The sequence below is a fragment of the Corella eumyota genome, chromosome 7, assembly GCF_963082875.1.
Source record: "Corella eumyota chromosome 7, kaCorEumy4.1, whole genome shotgun sequence".
NCBI classification, from domain to species: Eukaryota; Metazoa; Chordata; class Ascidiacea; order Phlebobranchia; family Corellidae; genus Corella; species Corella eumyota.
The window spans coordinates 12,440,129-12,464,827 of record NC_137496.1 but is presented as its reverse complement, the minus strand read 5'-3'; the positions used below and the strand labels follow the sequence as shown (position 1 = coordinate 12,464,827).

Here is a 24,699-nt window from a genome sequence, read left to right as displayed (position 1 = left end):
ACAAAACCTATTTAAAGGGGTACAACACATGAAATATTCAAATTTAGATTGGCAAGACTTTCTCTGTGCAGTTTACATGATTCAACCTCTTTCTCTGGATGAGTTTGAATCCACATTTACCTGGTTAATGGAAAATTTAAGAACAAAAACTTTTAAGTTTAATGTGTGCAAATTTCTTTATGGTTTGTGTAATGAACCAAACTCAAAGAAAGTAAAGAAGATGTTGGGTTTAGAAACTGATTTAGCACCAAAGAGAAATATTTTGTTTAACTACCTTAGTTATTATTTAGAGCAAGAGTATCCACTAAATCTTGTTTCTTTATATGAATCAACAAAGGAATATGGAAGAGAACTTGCAGATTGGGTTAGCGACCATTTACATTCAAACGTGGGTATCAGTGATGATATTTATCCCAATGATGTTACAAGTCTCTTTGAAATCCTTCAACTTTCAATTACACCATTGAAGTTAGATGTACTTCATCCAACTTTTAAGGATGGCAGTTTAGCAATGTTTACTCACCAAGTTCTTCCGATAATAAAAGAAAAATCAAGCATAAAGGTAAACAAATACTTTTTTGTTCTTGTACAATTTTTGTTTTAAATTAGTTAAGATATTTAAAAATTAGTTTTAAACAATTCTTTATTTTATAGATTTAGTTGATTCTAGTAAGTACTTGTAATAAAACAATTTTACAAATTTACTAAATATTAGGTTAGTTTTATGGACCTAAGTTTCAACAAACTCTCACTTGATGACATTACAAAGCTGTGTGATTGTTTGCACAAAATTGTTTACATGTATCTTTATGGTTGTGATGTTGATTTTGAAGGACGAGAATTACTGAGAGTTGCAAGATATAAGAATGCAAAGGTTTGTAAATAGGTTTTGTATTTTATAGCTTAATTTTATGATTTTTAGGTTTTTGATACAATTTGGCATTTTTAAATAATGTTATGAGAAATGTAATATGTGTTGTATAATATTTTATGCAGCTAAATTTACCGACTACTAAAATACGAGGAGTTTTTGGTTTGCCAGAAGAATATTCCATTGCACAAGATCAATCTGATCAATCATTAACCAAACCAGTAACACTAAAAACTAACCAGGTAATTAAAAAACTAGGTTCTTTTTATGTGTGAAATTATTGTATAAAACATTAAATAATTCAAATATGATTCAAATGTTTTTTTTTTATTGTTTAAAGGCTAAAGATTTAACTGCATCAGGAATTGAAGTTATATATGAGGACATATCTAGTAAGTTTGTCATAATACTTTATTTAATTTTTATCTTTAGTTTTATTGATTTAATCAGTTTTCTAATTTGGGTTTTTATTGATTGTTTACAGTTTTTTTTTTGATAAACTAGGATAAAAATATATCATATTGTTATAAAGACACTACAAGTCAAATAGTTGGTGTAAAAGGAGGCAGAGTTGAAGTATCAGGATGTTACATTGATATTCCTAAAGATGCACTTGATGAGGATGTTCAAATTACTGACCATGTTGAATGTTGTAATGATATTACTCTCCCAACCAAGGTTTTTGCTTTTACGAATTTGTTAAACATTTTTGCATGCTAAAACTTTTATTTACTTTTATTAGTGGTTAAGTAAATAATTTGTTCAAAATAACAGTATTTTTATGTATTTATTTGTACCTATGTTTGTTTTAAACAAAACTGTAAATTGGTTATCAACTATCAATAACTAATGTACAGTACTAATTTTTATTAAGAAAAACCCAACATATTTGTTGACTCATCAATTTGAATGCTTGCCACATGGATTAAAGTTCAAGGTTCCAGTTACAATATCTCTTTCCACCCCATTTTACTCAACAACTGGAACCTGTGTAGTCATGGTAATTTTGTTTTTGTAAATTTTGTTTAGGATGGACATAGAAATTACCATATATAGTAAAATTTTGTTAAAAAAACTAGCAGGATAACTTTTGGGAATTTTAACAATAAGATTCTGTTTTTCATTTAGGGTTTGTATCTATTCAAGTTTTTGTCTGTTAACTTTTAAAATAAGAGAGTAATAAAAGTGGATTAAGAAAGAATAAAAAAGCTTTATTCAACTAGCAAATTTATTATTTTCGATCACATGTAAGGTGGTGTAGTGGTTAGAACACTTGCAACACTACATGAGGTCCTGGGTTTGATTCTCACTGCTCTTGTGCTGTAGTGCCATTGAGTTAGCCACTATACACGGTATAAACTCCTGATGAGCCAAACTGCAAAAGGCAATTGAGACTGGGTTGAGGTGATGTGTTTAGATTGTAAGTTGACCTTTTCACATCAAGGATAAAGATATAAAAAAAAATACAAATTTGTAATTTTCATCTGTTATTGGGTATAAAAACATGTGTTAGTTTAACCTCAATAATTTAAAAAATAACATTGGGTGTAGTCTATTTTGCAATCAAGTTTTTTTTAATATGTTTTTGTTATTATTTAAGCCTCAAGTAAGTCAGGATGGAACAGTTTGGGAAGATATCGCTGAAGTTATTTTGGGAGATTCTCGAACAATTCAGTTTCAAGTTGATCATTTATCTTTGTAAATAATAAATATGTTTTATTTAAAAAAAATAATCTGTCAAATTATTTTTATTTAAATGCTTTTTATGTTAAAGGTTTAGGGTTGTAAAGGATTGGATATTTGGAAAGAACAAAAATAAAGCCAAGAATGAAAATCCCAAAAAAGATAAAATATTTGATTGTTACCATGAACAAAAATCAAATTTAAAATTGTTTGTTATGGACAACAAAGATAACATTAAATCAAATGGAAGTTCAGTTTTCATTGTGATTGTTCCTATAAGGTTAATTGTTCATGGTTTTTATGACTTCACCATACTATTTAGGCTTAAAACATTATTATTTAAATTCTGACTTAATATTTTTAGGCAAATGGAAAGAGTGTTGTTCACAATTTCCCACAAGGATTTTGAAATTTCTTCAAAAATTTATAAGAGCACAGTTAATCTAACTGATGTAATCCGCATAATTTCCAAACCTGGATTTGAAAATAGAAGCCCATCAGAAGAATTATTTACTTATTCGGTTAAAAATCTTACAACTAAAGAAGTTGATGATGGACAATTTTTATTTCCTGAAATTCCCCGACAACCAGCAGGTTTGTGTCCTTATATCAAAACTTTAAATGAAGTAAATGTTAGGAAAATAAGTTTATTAGTATCATATATAAGTACACAATTTTGTTTAGAAGAACAAGTTAAAACACAAAATACTGAGCCTAAAAAAGATCAACAAATTCAGGGTTCTAGTAAGCAGACCAGTGATGTGGAAGATGCAGTAAGCTAAAAAAAATATTTTTATTAAAATATTCCTTTATTATATCTTTTAATAAAAAATTGACTGTTTAAAGGTGCACAAAATGCTTGCTAATTGTATTATACAATTTTTACTGTTTTAATTGAATATTTTTGTTTTTAGAGTGAATGTCTTCCATCTACTTCCACCGGACCTTTTCCAACCTCTACTAATCCTCCACAAGGTCAGTTTTGTGTTTAAACCAACTTTTTATTTTTAAAGATTTTACAATGCATGACTACCTTCTAAATTGTTTGTTCAGGAAGTTTACAACCAAAAATTCAGGTTAATATTGGAGGCCACTCTACAGTTAACTTAACATCTATTTTTATAGTATAACTTAACAACAAAGCAAATTGTATTTTGGTTTGATTTAACCTTTTTGTAAATATTTAGAGAGTCATCAAAGTGCAGTACAACAGCAAATATACAACTTTTATGGAGACCATGCAAAGGTTAGCTCAGAAATAGCTGGAACATCAGGTAAACCAACATTTTTATTTGATATGTATTTAAAATGGGTTTTTAACAACCTCAACATAGAAAAAACATTAGTTTTTTCTGTCTTGAGTTGACTTTAGTAGTAGGGAATATTATTGATTATAATTGCCCAATAATTAAGCTGCTGATTAAGTATTGACTCCTGGGAGTTTATACCGTTTATAGCACCTTGCTTAAAAGCGCTACATGATAAGAGCAGTGGAAGCACATCAAGAACCTCGTGTAGTAAAGCCAAGTGTTTTGACAGACTGTGCAGTAGTAGTTTATTACTTACTATGTTACTATTTTATTAAGGCCACAGAATTGTTGGAAACAAGATTGTAGATTCAAATATGTTAGCTGACAAGGTTCAACAACTTAACATAAACCCGGGTTCCAATGTACCAGCAAGTGATGTTAAAGAAATGTTAAACTAAAGCGAAAACTAAAAAATCAAAATTTTTATTTTAAGGTGCCTTTTTAATTATTTTTTCTTAATTTTCTTAATGGTAATTGACTCGCATTTGATTAAAAATGATATTATTATACTTCATTCAACTTAAACACCCTTATTTTTGCCTTACAATTGTCCCTATTTTTATCTATTATCTTTTATACCAAAACATTATGCAATTTTACAGTTATGTGAAATTTTTATTAAATTTTACCTTTTTTTAATTAACTTTTGTAAGCAACTATGCTCCAGGTAAATTTAACACTTTTCTTTATATTTTTATATTTTACTCATAGCCCTTATAACATGTTTTCGTTGCCTTTAATCTTGCTATAAGAGAAATTTTGTGACTTTCCTTTTTAAGTTCTTTCTTTAAGATTGTATGCATTGCTTTTTTTAGTTGTTTTTTGTGATAGATTTTCGCTTTGTGTTTTGGGTGTTTTTATTGCCTATGCCTAGTTTTTTTTAGTTGTTTATTTTGTAAGTGTTTATGATTTGTGTTTTAGGTGTTTTTTATTTCCTAGGATTTTAGGCCTTGCCTTTTTGGTTATTTTATGAGATTTTTGGGCTTTGTTTTTTCGAGTTCTCTTTTCGTATAATCAAACTTATGCCCCTATTTATTGAATTTTTTTTACGGCAAAGTTGTGCTTATTAAAATAGTTGCATACATTTTTGTAAACATTTTATATTAACAGTTTTTTTCTATTTGCACTGATAGATTTTTGGTAGTTTTTAGAACTTAAAATTTTGCGTGTTTTAAAAGATTTTGAAGTTTAATTTTGTTTTGAAAACTATAATTAGAAAAGAATGAATTTAATTGTTATAGGGTAGAACAACACCCATTATTAATATGCTCTATTTTGCCTTATTAATCGAATATGGAAGGTTATTAAAGGGTTTAACCAGCCGTCGCTATCATTAAACTTAAATAACATTTAGATTCCACCAAACAACTGGTAGCAACCCATTAATGCGATACTTCGTACCTAAATTAATTGTAAATGTTATAGTAAGTTAACCGTCGGCATAGTGCAATGATCGAAACACTTTGCTTTACTACAGCCTCTACAGGTGCCTATGCGCTTCCACGTTGTAGCATCTAAGTCAATATAAATGATGTGAATTCTAAGTCAAAGCTCATTGGCAAATTATTTATCGAACATTAGGTTAAGATGATAAAAATTGTTAAATATTTTTTTTATTTGTTACGTTAATTATATTAAGTTAATTAAAATCTAAGTTCGATATTTTTATTTCTATGAAAAACAGAGGTTATGAATTCTGTCACAAATCGGTTACTGGAAACACGCCAAAACAAATAGTTGTAAAACGTCATAAACAGGAACTTAGTGATGTCAGAATTGAAAGTTAGATATTAATTAAACGTTGTGACGTTATATAGAAAGAATAATAGTTTTTGTTCGCTTAAATAAGTGTAATATTATGTAATAATCATCGAATAATTGTAGTAGTTAGACAAACACAACGCCTACGATTGATCTGATGATTGTTTTTTAATTAAGTTAGTTTTAACAATATTTGACTTTTTATCTTTATAAGTTGATCTAGGAAACAGGAGTTTGGTTGTTAGAAGATTTAATTCAAAATATCTCTGTTTTTTATCGAGAAAAACTTTAAAGTATATCAGTCGATGAACGAATAGCTTCTTAAATCATGGATGTAAGTTTTTGCTACATAGAAATTTAATATTAATTGAATTTAAAATAGTGACATCGATTCGAACGATACTAAAATAGGGGATACGGGACCAAATGTAAACATTAACAAAAATTCGCGGAATGAGGAACGGAGCGAAATTATTTTGTATGGGATAAATTCTGTATTTACCTAAAGAGCTAAGGGATGATGTGGGATTGACTATAAAGGTCGATGGATGATGCAAAATCGATTATAAGACGCAAGGAAAGATTAGGGAAAAAAACTCCACCCATTTCTGCATTAAGCGATTTTTTTTCTATTTTATTACTACCCCGTATACAAGGGGGTTTACACTTAGCTAGGTTTAGCGCAAATGCTGTAGCAATGTTGATATAAAAATTTTTTGGGGATTACATGCAGAAAGTCAACATTATCTGGGCAGCATTCTTGCAGTTGAGCGAGTTTTTGAGTTTAGATTTGCGTAACTGCTAAACTTAGATTGTTGTTATGGTAACGAGTGAAGCGGAAAAATTTGAATAGTTAGTTATAAGTTTGTATATCATAAAAACACGATTTTCGTTTTTTTTTTAAACAAAATTACCGTCACGCAGTTATACACACATACAAAACTGCAAAATAAGTGTCATATAGTTGGTCCGTATGTATTGTTACTAAAAATAGGCAGATTGTATAACGGGGTGAAATTTTTATAAATTTTAAAAGTCAATCCTGCTTTATTTTCTCTGCATTAACCATTTTCCATATCTCTTAGCAATGTACAAGCATGGTGGAGTGGTCAGAACACTTCCTACACTACACAAGGTTTTAAGTTTGATCCTCTCTGTCTCTATGCTGTAGCGTTCTTAAGTAAGGTGCTATTAACGGTGTGAACCTTGCAGTTTAGTTATCTGACAACTCGAAGTCGACCTTCACACCATTGAGGTATATATAAAAAAAAGAATTATAGTGAGGCGTTATGTAAATGCTAACAACAATTGCAAAAAGAAACAGAATTTTTAAACATTGTCTGCATTAATATTTTCACTTTACAGTCGATCCCGCATCCCTTTTGGCATTGAAAGTTAATACTGTGTTTCTCCACATCAAGCAGCGAAGTATCCAAATTGTGTCCCACATTCAACAATTTTTTATCAAAGTTTACAACAGCTTAGTCAACTATGGATGTAAGTGCATATATGTTATATTTAATATACTTTTTTAATTTAAATTAAAAGTTGATAAAATTTTAAAGGTTTTTTATGCCATTATCATAGTGGTGGCCAATATTAAATAAATTGGGTCTAATAATATAACGCAAAAAAACTATTGCATAGGCTATTCTTTTTTGTAATTGAACACTTCTTATACTACATAAGGTCCTGTGTTCGATCCCCACTGCTCTCATGCTGAAGTGCCCTTGAGTAAGGCGTTGTAAACGGTATGAACTCCTGCTAAGCAAGCACTTAATCAGCAGTATAACTATCGGGCAATTATAATCTATATTATTCCAAACTGCCAAAGTCAACTCGAGACTGGGTCAGGGTAACTGTTGTTACTTTATGTTTAAATCGCGCATTTAACCTTTCCACATCGAGGATGAGATAAATACAAAAAATAAAATAAACTTATAGTTTTGTTATTTTATTAAACAGATTTCTTCACATTCTCTTTCTGATTTGTCCAAAAATCCAAGTGAAAGTGAAGATGAGGTAAGGACACAAACTGAAATATTTTAATTGCTTAAAATAATTTTTTTGTTTTTTAAGTGTTGTCATAATTATAACAATATTTGACACCATTAGGAAAAAATTAGTTTTAAAAAGTTGAAAATATTATTAAACTTCTTGTTTTTAATGAAATGTTTTTAAAATTACCAGTTTTCATAATTATTTTTTAATGTGGCATATATGTTTATATATTTTTTAATATTTGATTTTTTTATATTTAAGGTGCTGTAACAAGTGCAATAGTTTGTTTTTGTTGTATATTAGACTCTGTTAATAATTAAATTTTTTATTATGTTTAAAGAACATCGTGAAACCACCAAAAAAAAAAGTTTTTTTTCGACGAATTCAGCAATTTTTTAAACCGAAAGCGGAATCTTCTTCCATGCAAACAACAATTCAATCAAATGTAAGGTCTTAAGAACTACACTCTTAGTAACTATCATGTTTATCTAATTAAAGATCATGTTGATTAAAATTGATAATTGTGGATAAAACTTAAACTAAATCTTTAACATAAAAAAAGAAAAACTTAAAAAGTTAATCCAAATTGGAATAACTTTTCTGTTAGATTTTATATTTATAACAATAAATTATTAAACTCCCAATAACAACAAACCACTCTTCTACTTGTTTTAATAACCTTATTGTTGGGTTGTAATTTAAACTACTCTCAATAATGTAACACTATTTATTTTTAAATTAAATAATCTTTAAAAGTTTTTGCAAAATGTTATCTAAACCTATTTTTCTTTGACATGTTATTTTTCTTTGACATAAGTCAAAATTAAGTATAAGACGCAAGGGATAAATAAAATCATCATTTCTACATTCAGCGATTTTTTGTTAACAATTACATATGGCTTCGATATTTTCCGCACCTCCAACTTCCCACATCTCTTATTTTAGTACTACCCCATAATACAAGCTCGCATGAGTTACTGTGTAAATGTACATCATGCAATAACAACAGCTTATTTCAAATAATTTTAATTAACAAAGTGTGTTAAAATGTTAGTCAAATTTTATGATTTTGCAGGACTTGGACGAAAATGATCCAGGTACTTTAAAGGGTAAGAAATTGGATGAAGCTGGAACAACTGAACCGATAAAGCAAAGAAAGGAATTTAGTCAAAAAACATTTGAACCTGGAGCTTCTGTGAGTTTTATGTTAATTGCAAACTAATTTTACTAAAAATAAGATGGTGGGTGTAATAGTTTTAAAACTCTGCTTTTTTTGTGGCACTATAAACATTACAAACTTTTGTATAAAAATGACTTGTTTAATACTCTTAATACACTTAATGTACAAACAAAATAATATAAATCAAGTTAAAATTTATTTTCAAAGTGTTATAGGCTATTCTGTTTTCTTATGATATAGGATTCAACGACAATAAAAAAGTTGGACGAAACTAAAACAACTCAACCCACAAAGTGGAAAAAAGAATTTGTAGAAAAAACCCTTGATCCCAAATCTTCAGTAGGTTTATTAATATTACCTGTAATAAATAACGCTTAATTAACAAAAAATTTAAAATAAATGAATTTTCACTAGCAAAATATTGTAATTATGAATTTTAGCATTTATTTTGTTAAATTTTATTTATATTTTGCTGATAAACAATGTACAAGGGTTGCCAATATAGAATGAAATTGGCAAAACAATATTAAGCAAAAAAATTATTTTATTGTTTCTAACATTAACTTTATTTACCATGTTGATATTTTTGTTATTTATTAAACAGTTTTCTTCACATTTTTCTTCTAATTTGGGTGAAATTTCAAGTGAAAGTGAAGATAAGGTAAGCAGTTAATGAATTTTGTTTATTTAAATTATATTGAAAATGAAATGATTTTAAGTATTGTACAAATTAAAACAAATTCTTGTTATTATTTAAAGTAAAATTAAATTATATATAACTTCCTTAGTGTAGTTTTATGTTGAATTTTATGGTAATATCAAATTACATAGGTTTCTTTGTTTAGAAATTGTCAGGTGTTTTGTCCTTATTAGTTAAGTTGTGTTTCTGAGTCTGAAGTTATTTTCTTTGTTTTACAAGGCAACTTTTGAAATTGCTTTAATAGAATTGTAATACTTTTAATATTAAAAAACACAACTTCTAATTAAATTAAATAAATTCACAGTAAAATGTTACCTAAACTTTTTCCTAGTAGCTTTTTAGTGTTAAAATAAAAGTACAATATCATGTATAATTTACGGTTAACATTTTAATTTATTTAAGAAATGTTTTATCTCTTTTAATATTAAAATAAAGCAGTTCTTTTTTATATTTGCGACATACTTGCTTTTGATTACACTAACAATTTTAATTATGTAAACAATACATTGCAGCAAATTATCTAAAGACATAGCTCATTTTTTCTGTTATAAGTTGTTGATATGTATTTCATGGAAATGTTTTTTGAAATATTTTGTTAGAGTTGTTGTACAGTATGAAGAATGATTAGTATAGTGGTATATAGTGTTTATACTTTGCTTATTTAGTAATTTGGTACAATAAGGCTTAATCTAATAAGCATTTTTAATAGGCAATTTGAGGACAATGTAAAACTACTTTTTATTTGCTATAAAATTAAAAAATAATCAAATCTCTATAAAAAAGTTTATAAATTGGATTTTATGTAATCTAACCCTATTAACTAGCATATGGGTTGGCTTGTAATGCTTTTTTTACAAAAGTAATTGTGCAAGAACATTTGATAATTGAATGCATTATAATTTATAATAACATTTATTTTGCTAATTATCAAAAACTGACTCACTAGTCCACTTAAGTGCTAATGTAAATCAAGTGGAACACCCTATCATATTATACAAGAAATATTTATTATTTTTTTTATTACCCAAGTACAACATTCTTTTCAGTTTCCTAAAACTCCAAAAATACAGCTGGAACAAATGGTAAGAACACCAAAAGATATTTAATTTAATTTATTAATAAGATTTTCTGTTATTGGTGTAAATTGTTAATCTTTTATATGTATTTTATGGAAATATTTTTTGAAATATTTTGTTAGAGTTGTTGTATGGTATGATTAGTATAGTGATATATAGTGTTTATGCTTTTTTGGTAATTAGGTACAATAAGTCTTAATCTAAAAGGCATTTTTAATAGGCAATTTAAAGCCCAAAAAGTGTACAAAATATAATGTAAAACTACATTTTATTTACCTTGAAATTAAAAAAATTAAATCTTTTATAAAAAGATTTATAAATTTTGATTTTGTTTGATCTAACCCTATTAATAGCATATGGGTTGGCTTGTGATGCATCATTTTATATAAAAGTAAATAAATGTAGGACAGTTGATAAAACGATTGCATTAAAACTATATTATTCATTATAACCTTCTTTTGCTAATTATCATAAACTGACTCATAAGCACGCTTAACTCCCATTGTAAAAAGGTAGCCAATTATTAAGTGTAAAACCCAATTAAAATACTATACAAGAAAATTATTCTTTTGATAATGTTACGTATTAATAATTTTCTTTTTTATTACATAGGTACAAGATTCTTTTCAATTACCTGAAATTCCAAATATAATAGTAAGAACACCAAAATATATTTCATTTATTTTAATAATAAGATTTTTCTGTTATTAGTCTAAGTTGTTAACCTTTTTTATGTATTTTATGGAAATCCTTTTTGAAATATTTTGTTAGAGTTGTTGTACAGTATAAAGAATGATTAGTATAGTGGTGTATAGTGTTTATGCTTATTTAGTAATTAGGTACAATAAGGCTTAATCCAATAAGCATTTTTAATATGCAATTTGCGGACAATGTAAAACTACTTTTTATTTGCTATAAAATTAAAAAATAATCAAATCTTTTATAAAAAGGTTTATAAATTGTGATTTTATGTAATCTAACCCTATTAAAAGCATATGGGTTGGCTTGTAATGCATCTTTTACAAAAGTAAATGTGCAAGAACATTTGATAAATGATTGCATTGTAATTCATAATAACCTTTATTTTTCTAATTATCAAAAACTGACTTACTAGTTTACCTAAGTGCTAATGTAAATTAAGTGGAACACCCTATTATATTATACAAGAAATAATTATTTATTTTTTTATTACATAGGTACCAATTATACTGATGGAAAAAGTGGTAAGAACACTAATTAAAATATTTAATTTATTTTATTAATAAAATTTTCTGTTATTGGTGTAAGTTGTCATTCTTTTATATGTATTTCATGGAAATGTTTTTTAAAATATTTTGTTAGAGTTGTTGTATGGTATGATTAGTATACTGATATATAGTGTTTCTGCTTTGCTTATTTAGTAATTAGGTACAATAAGAATTTATGTAATAAGCATTTTTAAAATGCAATTTAAAGGCCTAAAAGTGTACAAAATACAATGTAAAACTACATTATATTTAATTTAAAATTAAAAAAATCAAATCTTTTATAAAAAGATTTATAAATTTTGATTATGTTTGATCTAACCCTATTAACTAGCATATGGGTTGGCTTGTAATGTATTATCTTTTATGTAAGTAAATGTGCAAGAACATTTCATAAAATGACTGCACTATAATTCATAATAACCTTTTATTTTGCTAATTATCAAAAACTGACTCACTAGTCCACTTAAGTGCCAATGTAAATCAAGTGAATACCGTATAATATTTTACAAGAAAATTTATTTTTCCTAATGTTACTTATTAATAATTTTCTTTTTTATTACATAGGTACAAGATTCTTTTCAATTACCTGAAATGCTAAGTATAATGGTAAGAACACCAAAAGATATTTCATTTATTTTAATAATAAGATTTTTTGTTATTGGTGTAAGTTGTTGATGTCCTTATTAGTTAAGTTGTGTTTCTAAGTCTGGGGCTAATTTTCTTCGTTTTACAAGGCAACTTTTAAACTAGGTGTAATATTATGTTTAATTTACGGTTAACATTTTATTTTATTTAAGAAATGTTTTATCTCTTTTAATATTGAAATAAAGCAGTTTTTTTATATTTGCGACATACTTGCTTTTGTTTACACTAACAATTCTAATTATGTAAACAATACATTGCAGCAAATTATCTAAAGACATAGCTCATTTTTTCTGTTATTAGTCTAAGTTGTTGATATGTATTTCATGGAAATGTTTTTTGAAATATTTTGTTAGAGTTGTTGTACAGTATGAAGAATGATTAGTATAGTGGTATATAGTGTTTATGCTTATTTAATAATTAGGTACAATAAGGCTTAATCTAGTAAGCATTTTTAATAGGCAATTTGCGGACAAAATGCAATGTAAAACTTTATTTTATTTGCTATAAAATTAAAAAAAAAAATTTTATAGAAGTTTTATAATATTTAACTTTATGCAAGGCGCCTTGTGTTTGCAAAATGTTTATTACCAAAAGTGTTTGCATAATGTTTATTACTAAATTTAATTAAATTTTTTTAAACAAAAAAGGGTTTAGTGATTCAATAATAATACTGTGGTGCAATGAAACTTGTTGGTAATATATTTTGGTTAAGTTTTATTCAATTTTTAAAATTTTAGCAAAAGTAAACAAAAAAAAATTAAATGTTTATGGAAATTAAAAATATTTAACAACTGATGATGAGTTTAGTCATTTTGTTTGTTGAAGTTAAGTTATAATTTTAATGTTTTGTTGGGGGTAAATAACTTTTATTTTTTGCAAAAATGGAATTTGTCAGAAAAATTGTTAATCTATGGTAATGGTATAACAATTTTAATAGTTTGTAAAACATTTTTTAGGTTTTAAAAAGGCTTTATTGTAAAAATATAATTTGTTTATATTTTTAATTAGACTTCGCGACTTGCCCATCTATCTTCTTTACATAGATCACAAATGCACTTGCAACAATGCAAAATTGACTATAAAAAAATAAAAAAGGGCAAATAATAGCAAGGGAAGATTAAGAAATGGTATAAAAATTCTCCAATTTCTGCATTAAGCGATTTTTTGTTAACGTTTACAAATGGCCTTAATCTTTACCGCACCTCCAACTTCCCACATTTCTTATTTTAGTACTACCTCGTAATACAAGCTTGCATGAGTTATTGTGTAAATATACATCATGCAATAACAACAGCTTATTTTAAATAATTTTATTTAACAAAGTGTATTAAAATGTTAATTAAATTTTATGATTTTGCAGGACTTGGACAAAAATGTTTTAGTTACTTTCATAAGAAAAATTTTCAATAAAGCTGGAACAACTGAACCGATAAAGCAAAAAGGGAAGTTTAGTCAAAAAACAACTGAACCTGAAGCTTCTGTGAGTTTTATATTAATTGCAAAATAAATTTATTAAACAATGACGGCATGTGTAATAGTTTTAAAACTGGGCTCTTTTATGGCACTATAAACATTACAAACTTTTGTATGAAAAATTACTTGTCCATTTACACTTTATATACATATAAAATAATATAAATTAAGTTAAAATTTATTTTAAAAGTGTTATATTCTGTTTTCTTATGATATAGGATTCAAAGACAATAAAAAAATTGGACGAAACTAAAACAACTGAACCCAGAAAGTGGAAAAAAGAATTTGTCGAAAAAAACCCTGACCCCAAATCTTCAGTAGGTTTATTAATATTACTTGTAATAAATAACGTTTAATTAACAAAAAATTTAAAATAAATGAATTTTCACTAGCAAAATATTGTAATTATTAATTTTAGCATTCATTTTGTTAAATTTTATTTATATTTTGCTGATAAACAATGTATAAAGGTTGCCAATATAGAATAAAATTTGGCAAAACAAAAAAAATTATTTTATTGTTTCTGACATTAACTATATTTACTGTGTTGATATTTTTGTTATATATTAAACAGATATTTTCACATTTATCTTATGAGTATTCTGAAATTTCAAGTGAAAGTGAAGATGATGTAAGTAATTAAAATTTTTTATTTATTTAAATTACATTAAAAATGAAATGAGTTTTAGTTTTTTTTATAAATTAAAAAAAATTCTTGTTATTTATTGAAGTAAAATTAAATTATTTATAATTTCTTTAGTGTAGTTTTATGTTGAATTCTATGGTTGTATCAAATTACATAGGTTTCTTTGTTTAGAAATTATCAGGTGTTTTGTCCTTACTAGTTAAGTTGTGTTTCTGAGTCTGAAGTTAATTTTCTTTGTTTTACAAGGCAACTTTAAAACTAGGTGTTTGGTACACAAATTGCTTTAATAAAATTGTAATACTTTTATTATTGAAAAACACAACTTTAATTAACAACACCAATTAAAAAAATGTAAACAATTAAAACTTTGTATAGAGCAGGGGTCAGCAACCTATTTCGCATTGCGAAACGATTTAAAACTAAATATTTTTTGCGAAACAGCCTTTAAAAAATTCAAATCTTTATCACAAATAAAAATGTATCAAATTTTAAGCAATTCATTTCTATATCAAATCGATGATTGGCATTTTTGAATGTTTCTAATACAAAATAAGCTTACAAATCAAAAAATAATCATCTTTCTGTTGTAAAGCATTTTAACTCGAAAAAAAATGTGGCCGATAACGTACAGCTCACAAACCTGCGCCTGGTGGTTGCGACCATTAGTATAATGTGGTGGCCAGACATTTGAACCCCTTTTATCTGAACACCTTACATTTAAACCTCTTCATTTAAACCCCTTACATGTGAACCCCTTCATTTGAACCCTTTACATTTAAACCCCTTACATTTAAACCCCTTACATTTATACCCCTTCATTTGAACACCTTACATTTGAACTCCTTACATTTGAATCCTTTACATTTGAACCCCTTACATGTGAACCCCTTCATTTGAATCCCTTACATTTGAACCCCTTACATTTGAACCTCTTATTTGAACACCTTACATTTGAACCCCTTTTATCTGAACACCTTACATTTGAACCCCTTCATTTGAACCTCTTACATGTGAATTCCTTCATTTGAACCCTTTACATTTGAACCCCTTACATTTGAACCCCCTACATTTGAATCCCTTCATTTGAACACCTTACATTTGAACCCCTTCATTTGAACCCCTTACATTTTAACCCCTTACATGTGAACCCCTTCATTTGAACCCCTTACATTTGTGTTGTAAGGGGTTTAAAACCATTGTTTGCACAACTATAAAATTATATTTAAATTAAGTAGACAAAAGCCGCAAGAGTCGCAACCAAAAACAAGTCATTACACTTCACAATATAACATACCTTTAATTTACATAAACTTTTCCATTATTTTTAAAACTGATAAACTAGTTTTTAAATTTTGCTGATTAGAAATGTACAAGGGTTTCCAATATAGAATGAAATTTGGCAAAATAATATTATGCAAAAAAATTTCTAACATTATCTTTATTTACCGTGTTGATATTTTTGTTATTCATTAAACAGATTTCTTCACATTTTTTTCATGATTTGGGTGAACATTTGAACCCCTTACATTTGAACCTCTTATTTGAACACCTTACATTTGAACCCCTTTTATCTGAACACCTTACATTTGAACCCCTTCATTTGAACCTCTTACATGTGAATTCCTTCATTTGAACCCTTTACATTTGAACCCCTTACATTTGAACCCCCTACATTTGAATCCCTTCATTTGAACACCTTACATTTGAACCCCTTCATTTGAACCCCTTACATTTTAACCCCTTACATGTGAACCCCTTCATTTGAACCCCTTACATTTGTGTTGTAAGGGGTTTAAAACCATTGTTTGCACAACTATAAAATTATATTTAAATTAAGTAGACAAAAGCCGCAAGAGTCGCAACCAAAAACAAGTCATTACACTTCACAATATAACATACCTTCAATTTACATAAACTTTTCCATTATTTTTAAAACTGATAAACTAGTTTTTAAATTTTGCTGATTAGAAATGTACAAGGGTTTCCAATATAGAATGAAATTTGGCAAAATAATATTATGCAAAAAAATTTCTAACATTATCTTTATTTACCGTGTTGATATTTTTGTTATTCATTAAACAGATTTCTTCACATTTTTTTCATGATTTGGGTGAAATTTCAAGTAAAAGTGAAGATGAGGTAAGCAGTTAATGAATTTTTTTTATTTAAATTACATTAAAAATGAAATGGTTTTAATTATTGTACAAATTAAAACAAATTCTTGTTATTATTTAAAGTAAAATTAAATTATCTGAAGTTAATTTTCTTTGTTTTACAAGGCAACTTTTAAACTTTGTACACAAACTACCTGAATAGAATTGTAATACTTTTAATATTGAAAAACACAACTTTAATTAACAACACCAATTAAAAAAATGTAAACAATTAAAACTTCGTATAGAGCAGGGGTCAGCAACCTATTTCGCATTACGAAACAATTTAAAACTGAATATTTTTTTGCAAAACAGCCTTTAAAAAATCCAAATATTCACCAATAAAAATGTATAAAGTTTAAAGCAATTAATTTCTATATCAAATCGATGATTAACAGTTTTGAATGTTTTAAAGACAAAATAAGCTTACAAATTAAAAAATAATCACCTTTCTGTTGTAAAGCATTTTAACTCGAAAAAGTATATGGCCCGGTAACAAACAGTTGACAAACTGGCACTGGGCCTGGGCCTGGTGGTTGTGACCACTAGTATAATGTATATACTAATTTTTTTTAGACTTGCATTTAATTATTGCAACAACATGTGGTTCAAATTTACCCCCTTAGAATTATATTATTTGTTTATATATTTCCTAAATTTATACAAATGTCTTTGTTTATAAATCTATATTTAAGCTAGTTAACTAATAAAAAATTTTTTTTTAAGAATTTACTATAATAAAAGCTTTTATACAAATCATATATAATTTATATTTAATATTTAGTTCTATCTTGGTGATACTCATTCTCCTATACAAATAACATCAAGTGAAAGGGGACTTAATGTAAGTACTACACTTTTTTACCTGTTTTTATAATTAATTTAATTAAAATTACATTTTTTGTTTTTTTAAGAGGCGTTATTTCATAAATCGAGTTTTTTTGTCATGGTAAATTAAAAATTTAAATCAAACTTAAAAAGTTAATCCGAATTGGAATAACTTTTCTGTTAGATTTTATATTAATAACAATAAATTATTAAACTTCCAATAACAACAAACCACCCTTCTACTTGTTTTAATAATTAAATTCAAGTAGGTTATTAAATAAAAACTAAACTTGTTAAAAGTATTAAACTAATTATTACAAAATATATTACTCACATGTTATACTTTTATAGATTGAAATTAAAGGAGATGTTTATCCAAAAGATGTCGATAAACTTGTTGACAAATTACAAAGTTCAACCGAACCAGTTGAGTTAGATTTACGTCCAAGGTTTATGGGTGGCAGTTTAACAATGTTTACTCACCAAGTTCTTCCAATAATAAAAGAAAAATCAAACATAAAGGTGACCACTTAATTCTTTGTTACTTTTAGCATTGGAAGTAAATAGTAAAATTATGTTATTTAAATGTGTTTTAGGAAATTTATTAATGTAAATAGAGTTTTGTATTTTAAGTATTTGTTTAAATATAAATAAATTCGTTAAAATGTTTAAAAATGAAAAAACTGATATTTATTGTAACTCTCTGTTTTCAATAAATTATTAAATATTAGGTTCATTCCATTAACCTTTGGTTCAACAAATTTTCACGTGATGACATCACAAAGCTGTGTGATTGTTTGCACAAAATTAAAAGTTTGGATCTTACAGGTTGTGATGTTGATTCTGAAGGGCGAGAGTTACTAAGAGTTGCAAGAAATAAGAATGCAGAGGTTTGTTAAATATGTAAACAAACTTAATGCAAAATAATTTAATTTTACAAAAACCTTATTTATTTTGAGTTTACTATTAGCTTTAAATAACTATTTTTATGCTAAATTTCATTTAATTTATTAAACGTATGCTGATAAAACTTATTTTGGAATGACATGTAACTTATAACATATAAGATCAATGTCATTAAAATGCTTATTTTTTTAGAAAACTAGGATTAAAGGTGTTCATGGTTTACCTGAAGAGTATTTAAACTTACAAGAACCATCTGATCAACTAACTACAGATATAGTCAAACTAACATCTACTCAGGTAATATAAAATTTTGCTGAACATCTATGTAAAGAAGGAGCATGGAACAATAATATACCATACCAGTTTATTTACAACTTTTATTTTTATACCACTTTACATTTATTATATTAAATATTTGAAATGTAATAGAGTTTAAACCCAAAATTTTAACAAAAAGAACAAAAAGCTAAGTAACTTACATTATTAGTTATAAAAAATACAGTGTGCAACATAATGTCATGATATTAATATTAACAATAACAACACAGCAGATAATAAATTACTTGAAGGTGCCTTACTTACTTATTAAAATTCAATTTAACTTTCTTGTCAATATTTGAGTCGAAATTTAATTTTATGTTTTAAAACTGCGGAAATGAAATCTGATTATTTTATTCAGGCAAACAAAACTGGTGATCCTTCTGTAACCGCAACAATGACAAGTAAAATGTTGACATTTACCCAAGACTGTATTAAATCTGGGCAGACTAGCCGTAAAGAGTTGACCAAGTTGACTAAACTAGCCTACAACGGAATAATGGAACAAGAAATTGTATTTAAAAACTTTGGACCTGAAAAAGTTGATCACTGGAGAAGATTCGAAGAATTTGAAGATGCTAAAACTAGACAAAACCTATTTAAAGGGGTAGAACACATGAAATATTCAAATTTAGATTGGCAAGACTTTTTCTGTGCAGTTTACATGATTCAGCGTCTTTCTTTGGATGAATTTGAATCCACATTTACCTGGTTAATGGACCCTTTTAACTTCGTAATTTTTCCGGTAAAAACAAAAACTTTCAAGTTTAATGTGTGCAAATTTCTTTATGGTTTGTGTAATGAACAAAACTCAAAGAAGGTAAAGAAGATGTTGGGTTTAGAAACTGATATAGCACCAAAGAGAAATATTTTGTTTAACTACCTTAATTATTATTTAGAGCAAGAGTATTCACTAAATCTTGTTACTTTATATGAATTAACAAAAGAATATGGAAGAGAACTTCAACATTGGGTTATTGAACATTTACCCTTAAAAGATCGTGTCGGTGGTGATCTTTATCCCAATGATGTTACAAGTCTTGTTGAAATCCTTCAACTTTCAATTAAACCATTGGAGTTAATTGTTTATTATCTAACTTTTAGGGATGACAGTTTAGCAATGTTTACTCACCAAGTTCTTCCGATAATAAAAGAAAAATCAAGCATAAAGGTAAACAAATACTTTTTTGATCTTGTAAAATTTTTATTTTAAATTAGTTAAGATATTTAAAAATTAGTTTTAAACAATCCTTTATTTTATAGATTTAGTTGATTCTAGTAAGTACTTGTAATGAAACAATTTTACAAATTTACTAAATATTAGGTTAGTTTTATGAACCTAAATTACAACAAACTCTCACTTGATGACATCACAAAGCTGTGTGATTGTTTGCACAAAATTAAAATATTATATCTTTATGATTGTAAAGTTGATTCTGAAGGAAAAGAATTGTTGAGAGTTGCAAGAAATAAGAATGCAAAGGTTTGTTAATATGTTTTGTATACTGTAGCTTAATTTTATGATTTTTAGGTTTTTGATACAATTTGGCATTTTTAAATAATGTTATGAGAAATGTGATATGTGTTGTATAATATTTAATGCAGCTAAATTTACCAACAACTAAAATATTTGGAGTTTCTGGTTTGCCAGAAAAATATTCCATCGCACAAGATCAATCTGATCAATCATTAACCAAACCAGTAACACTAAAAACTAACCAGGTAATTAAAAAACAAGGTACTTTTTATTTGTAAAATTATTGACTAAATCATTGAAAAATTCAAATATGATTTAAATGTTTTTTTATTGTTTAAAGGCTGAAGATTTAACTGCATCAGGAATTGAAGTTATATATGAGGATAAATCTGGTAAGTTTACCATAACACTTTATTTAATTTTTATCTTTAGTTTTATTGATTTAATCAGTTTTGTTAATTTGGATTTTTAATGATTGTTTACAGTTTTCTTTTTTTGATAAACTAGGATTAAAATATATCATATTGTTTTTAAGACACTGTAAGCAAGGTGATAGGTAAAAAAGGAGGCAGAGTTGAAGTATCAGGATGTTACATTAATATTCCTGAAGATGCACTCAATAAGGATGTTCAAATTACTGTCCATGTTGATTGTTGTAATAACGTTGTTTTCCCCACCAAGGTGTTTGCTTTTACAAAGTTGTTTTACATAAATTGTTTATTACAAATATTTTTTTTACATTAATTTTTCATTACTAGAATATTCAAAATAATTTTTTTGCAATAAAACATTTATTTTAAAGAAAACATTTTAATTATTGCCAAATTTTATATCCCATGTTTTTTATTAAGTATATTATTGTTTTGTTTAGAAAAATCCAACATATTTGTTGACTCCACTATTTGAATGCTTGCCACATGGATTAAAGTTTAAGGTTCCAGTTACAATATCTCTTTCCACTCCTTTTTACTCAACAACTGGTACCTGTGTTGTCACGGTATTATTTTAATTTCTGTTTGTGATTATACTTTAGGTAATATGGACATGTGTGGCTGACTGGTATTATGTTAACGGTAATTCTTTTTTTTTTAGCCTCAAGTAAGTGAAGATAGAATAGTTTGGAAAGATCTTGCCGAAGTTATTTTGGGAGATTCTTGGACAATTCAATTTCAAGTTGATCATTTATCTTGGTAAAAATGTTCATCTATCTGTTTTAGTCTCACTTTATTTTATTGTTACAATGTTATTGTGTTTAAGGTTTCAAGTGATAACAGCCTGGCTGTTTGGAGTGTCTCAATATCCTGAAAATCCCCCAAAAAAACAGATTTTCCATTGCTACCCTGATAAGGAAACACCAAATTTGGTGTTATATGTTTTTGACATCGACCTGCAGAACATGCATATGCGAAATGAAACTCCAACTTTCTTTACTGCAATTTCCTTAAGGTAATTCATAACTTTAATTTAAAATGTACTTAACATGTTTTATGGAAGTAATGTATATTGTTTTTAAGACATGAGGACATCGTAGAGGTTAAAATATTTCACCAAAATTTTGAATCTGTAACGAAAACTTACAAGGGTAAAAATTGCCAATCTGATGTAATTGCAACAAATGCCAAACCAGGATTTGAAAATCAAAGTCCTTCAGGAAAAATATTTACTTATTCAGTCACAAATCTTTCAAGTGAAGAATCTATAACGGGCAATTTTATATTTCCCAGTTTTCAAAAACAGCCAAGTTTGTTTAGATTAACACTTTGCTATTAGTCTAATATTTAATGTTAAAGTTATACTTAAATGTCATGGGCTTTACATGCCAACATTGTTTAAAAATTTTAATGTTGTAAATATTTAGAGAGTCAGCAGAGTACAGTACAACAGCAAACAAATCACTTTTATGGAGACCATGCAAATGTTAGCTCAGAAATAGGTGGAACCTCAGGTTATTCAATATTTATTATACACAAATTGTGTTTATTTTGACTTTGGGTCAATTTTTTTGCATATTTTCATCTTTGTTTTGTTGTTTTAAATTTTGGTTAAACAATTGTGTAGAATGTGATGCAGTTTATCACTTACTATGTTACTATTTTATTAAGGCCACAAAATTATGGGAAACAAGATTGAAGGTTCAAACATGTTAGCTGACAAGGTTCAACAAGTCAACATAAACCCGGGTTCCAATGTACCAGGAAGTGATGTTAAAGAAATGTTAAGCGAAAACTAATTATTAATAATTTTATTTTTAAACAGTTTTTTTAATTTTTTACCCGCTTGTTATTAAATTAGTTCTTCATATTTTAACCAACAATTTCACTGTTTTTTTTTAATTTTTATATATTTTTTATATATTTATTTTATTTAATTATGCAATGTTAAAGTAACTGTTATTATGAATTGCTAGTAATTTTTAAAGAGTAGTATGCAGTAAATTAATGATTTTAGCAGTAATTGTCTAAATGTAATGCTTAAAATACTGTTGGCTAACGCAAGGTTTATATAATATCACTTGACCATGTTTTTAAACATCTAGTTTGTTATTAAATTAATGTTTTAAAGTACTTGCAATTTTATTGTTAATTTTTTTTAATTTTGATTTTTTCATTGTAGTAGTTAAACAAATAGTTAAACAAAAAAATATGTAAATAGATATATATGTACATATGCTGTAAACAGTAGAATGCCACGAAAACACGAAACTTTGCAAGTACATATTGAAACAAAAAGCGATACAAAATTGTAATTCTTTAAATTTTATTTGCATTATATACCCTAAAAATCTTTTCAAACGTATTTCACAAAAAAAACAAAGTTTAAAGTCTAGACGACAAAGCAAGCGTCGATGCAACTCTTAATTAAGGCGTCGTTTTAATTAGTGCACATTCCTTGCGTCAGAAATTTGGTAAAACACGTGGAAGGATTTTAGAAATATTTTTAGTTTGGCTACTTTTATATGAAGTAAAGTCGTTTAGTATGGGTTTATTTTGGCAGAAAATAAAACTTAGTTTATTAATTAATAAATATAATTCCTTATCACGTTTGATTTAAAGTTAAAATTAATCTTATATGAGTAGTTTATTGCAGCGAAAAAAAAATTAGTCGTGGCAGTTTTAGTTTTATTTAAAAATGCTTATGCGTCATTTGAAACTCGTCATCGCTGCGTAGTCGATTGTGATTGGTTCTCAACATTATCGGGTGATTGAATTATAAAGGTTAAAGTTGGAGGGAAGAAATTTTAGTTAAATGACATTCAGTTTGACTTTGTAAATGTAAAAGTCGGCTGTTTTTTTATATTAAAAATTCAGCTGCCACGTGGTTGTAGTAATTAAAAAACGATGTTTATTTTTTTACAGAAGTAACTTATTGTTAATTTTTATTTAATTAACTTGAAGATTGGTGCTTCGACAAAGTGGATTTCAACAAATCGGGTTAAGTAGATTGATTTTTGTATTGTTGTATATTAAATTTGATAAAAACTTGTATAAAGTTTATATGGTGTTGTTGATCTGAATAAGCAACGTGTTAGGGGTAGGATCGCGCCCGTGTCGACACTCGTTATTTTAATATCTGCTAGGCTAATTGCGTTTAACAGTCCGCATATTCAGTGTACAACACCATTTTAAAAGTGTTTAATTTAATATAAAGTTCCTAATTAGACATGGTTAACTTCCCCTAGCTTTCTTTTTAGGGTTTCAGATGAAGATCTTGCAAAACACGAGGGTCTGGTAGATGACGTCCGAAAAGTCGACGGGGTTGCAAAATGGACTACGTCACGATATGGATGACGTCACGAAGAATGGAGGAAAGAAACCTGACGTCATTTGAAGAAACAACATGTCCAGCGAGCAACATATAAAAAGGGAAGATACCGCTTTAATTGTTTTTTTATGTATCTTTAATTATAATGGTAATTTTTATTTAAATCTAATTAAGAATTGTCTGGTTAAATAGCGAGTAATTATTTTGTTGAAAAGCGACTCACGATTTGCAAATTTTTCAGTTTCTTCGTCATGAGAAATAGAAGAATGAAAGATGACGTCACAAGAAATGTAAGGAAGGTAACGTCATAGATAATTTTTAAGATTGTTTATTAATATACTTAATAAATGTAAATCTAACAATACGATTTTAAGATGTAACTAAAAGTCTTGTTGTTACAGGAGCAGGGAGGGGCGATTCTACGGTGATTTGATGAGAAATTGAAGAATTGGATGTGGCCTTAAGGTAGTTGTTAATTTAGGTACTGATGAGCTGTGAGGAAAAGACCAAGAAAGGTGATTCCTTTAACATACAGGTGAGATACTTGTTTTTTAAGAAATATATATTATTTAAAAAAATAATGATACATTTATTTATACCTTTTGCTTGTACACTTTAATTTTTTGTATTTTTTCTTTTTTACTTAGGCCTACAATATAGCC

At 27.0% G+C, this 24,699-nt stretch overlaps 1 protein-coding gene across 6 annotated transcripts; it reads left to right on the top strand.

The window, feature by feature from the left end:
- Positions 1-5,837: 5,837 nt before the first annotated feature.
- LOC145759102 (uncharacterized) lies at positions 5,838-22,960 on the top strand. 6 transcript variants are annotated; one of them, XM_082572846.1, is made up of 31 exons: positions 5,838-5,959; positions 6,711-6,880; positions 6,991-7,122; positions 7,591-7,647; positions 7,967-8,071; positions 8,702-8,821; positions 9,047-9,145; positions 9,411-9,467; positions 10,553-10,588; positions 11,195-11,236; positions 11,779-11,805; positions 12,394-12,435; positions 13,835-13,954; positions 14,166-14,264; positions 14,522-14,578; positions 16,676-16,732; positions 17,531-17,590; positions 17,926-18,096; positions 18,306-18,464; positions 18,673-18,777; positions 19,160-19,969; positions 20,123-20,281; positions 20,404-20,520; positions 20,616-20,667; positions 20,811-20,956; positions 21,147-21,272; positions 21,368-21,465; positions 21,533-21,721; positions 21,790-22,016; positions 22,134-22,220; positions 22,378-22,960. In XM_082572846.1, exons 3-31 carry the CDS (start codon positions 7,117-7,119, stop codon positions 22,503-22,505), a joined length of 3,558 nt encoding a protein of 1,185 aa, XP_082428972.1. In that variant the 5' UTR covers positions 5,838-5,959; positions 6,711-6,880; positions 6,991-7,116; the 3' UTR covers positions 22,506-22,960. The 6 variants fall into 6 exon arrangements, with proteins under 6 accessions (XP_082428972.1, XP_082428973.1, XP_082428975.1 ...); XM_082572847.1 differs by lacking the exon at positions 6,711-6,880; XM_082572849.1 differs by lacking the exon at positions 10,553-10,588.
- Positions 22,961-24,699: the final 1,739 nt, after the last annotated feature.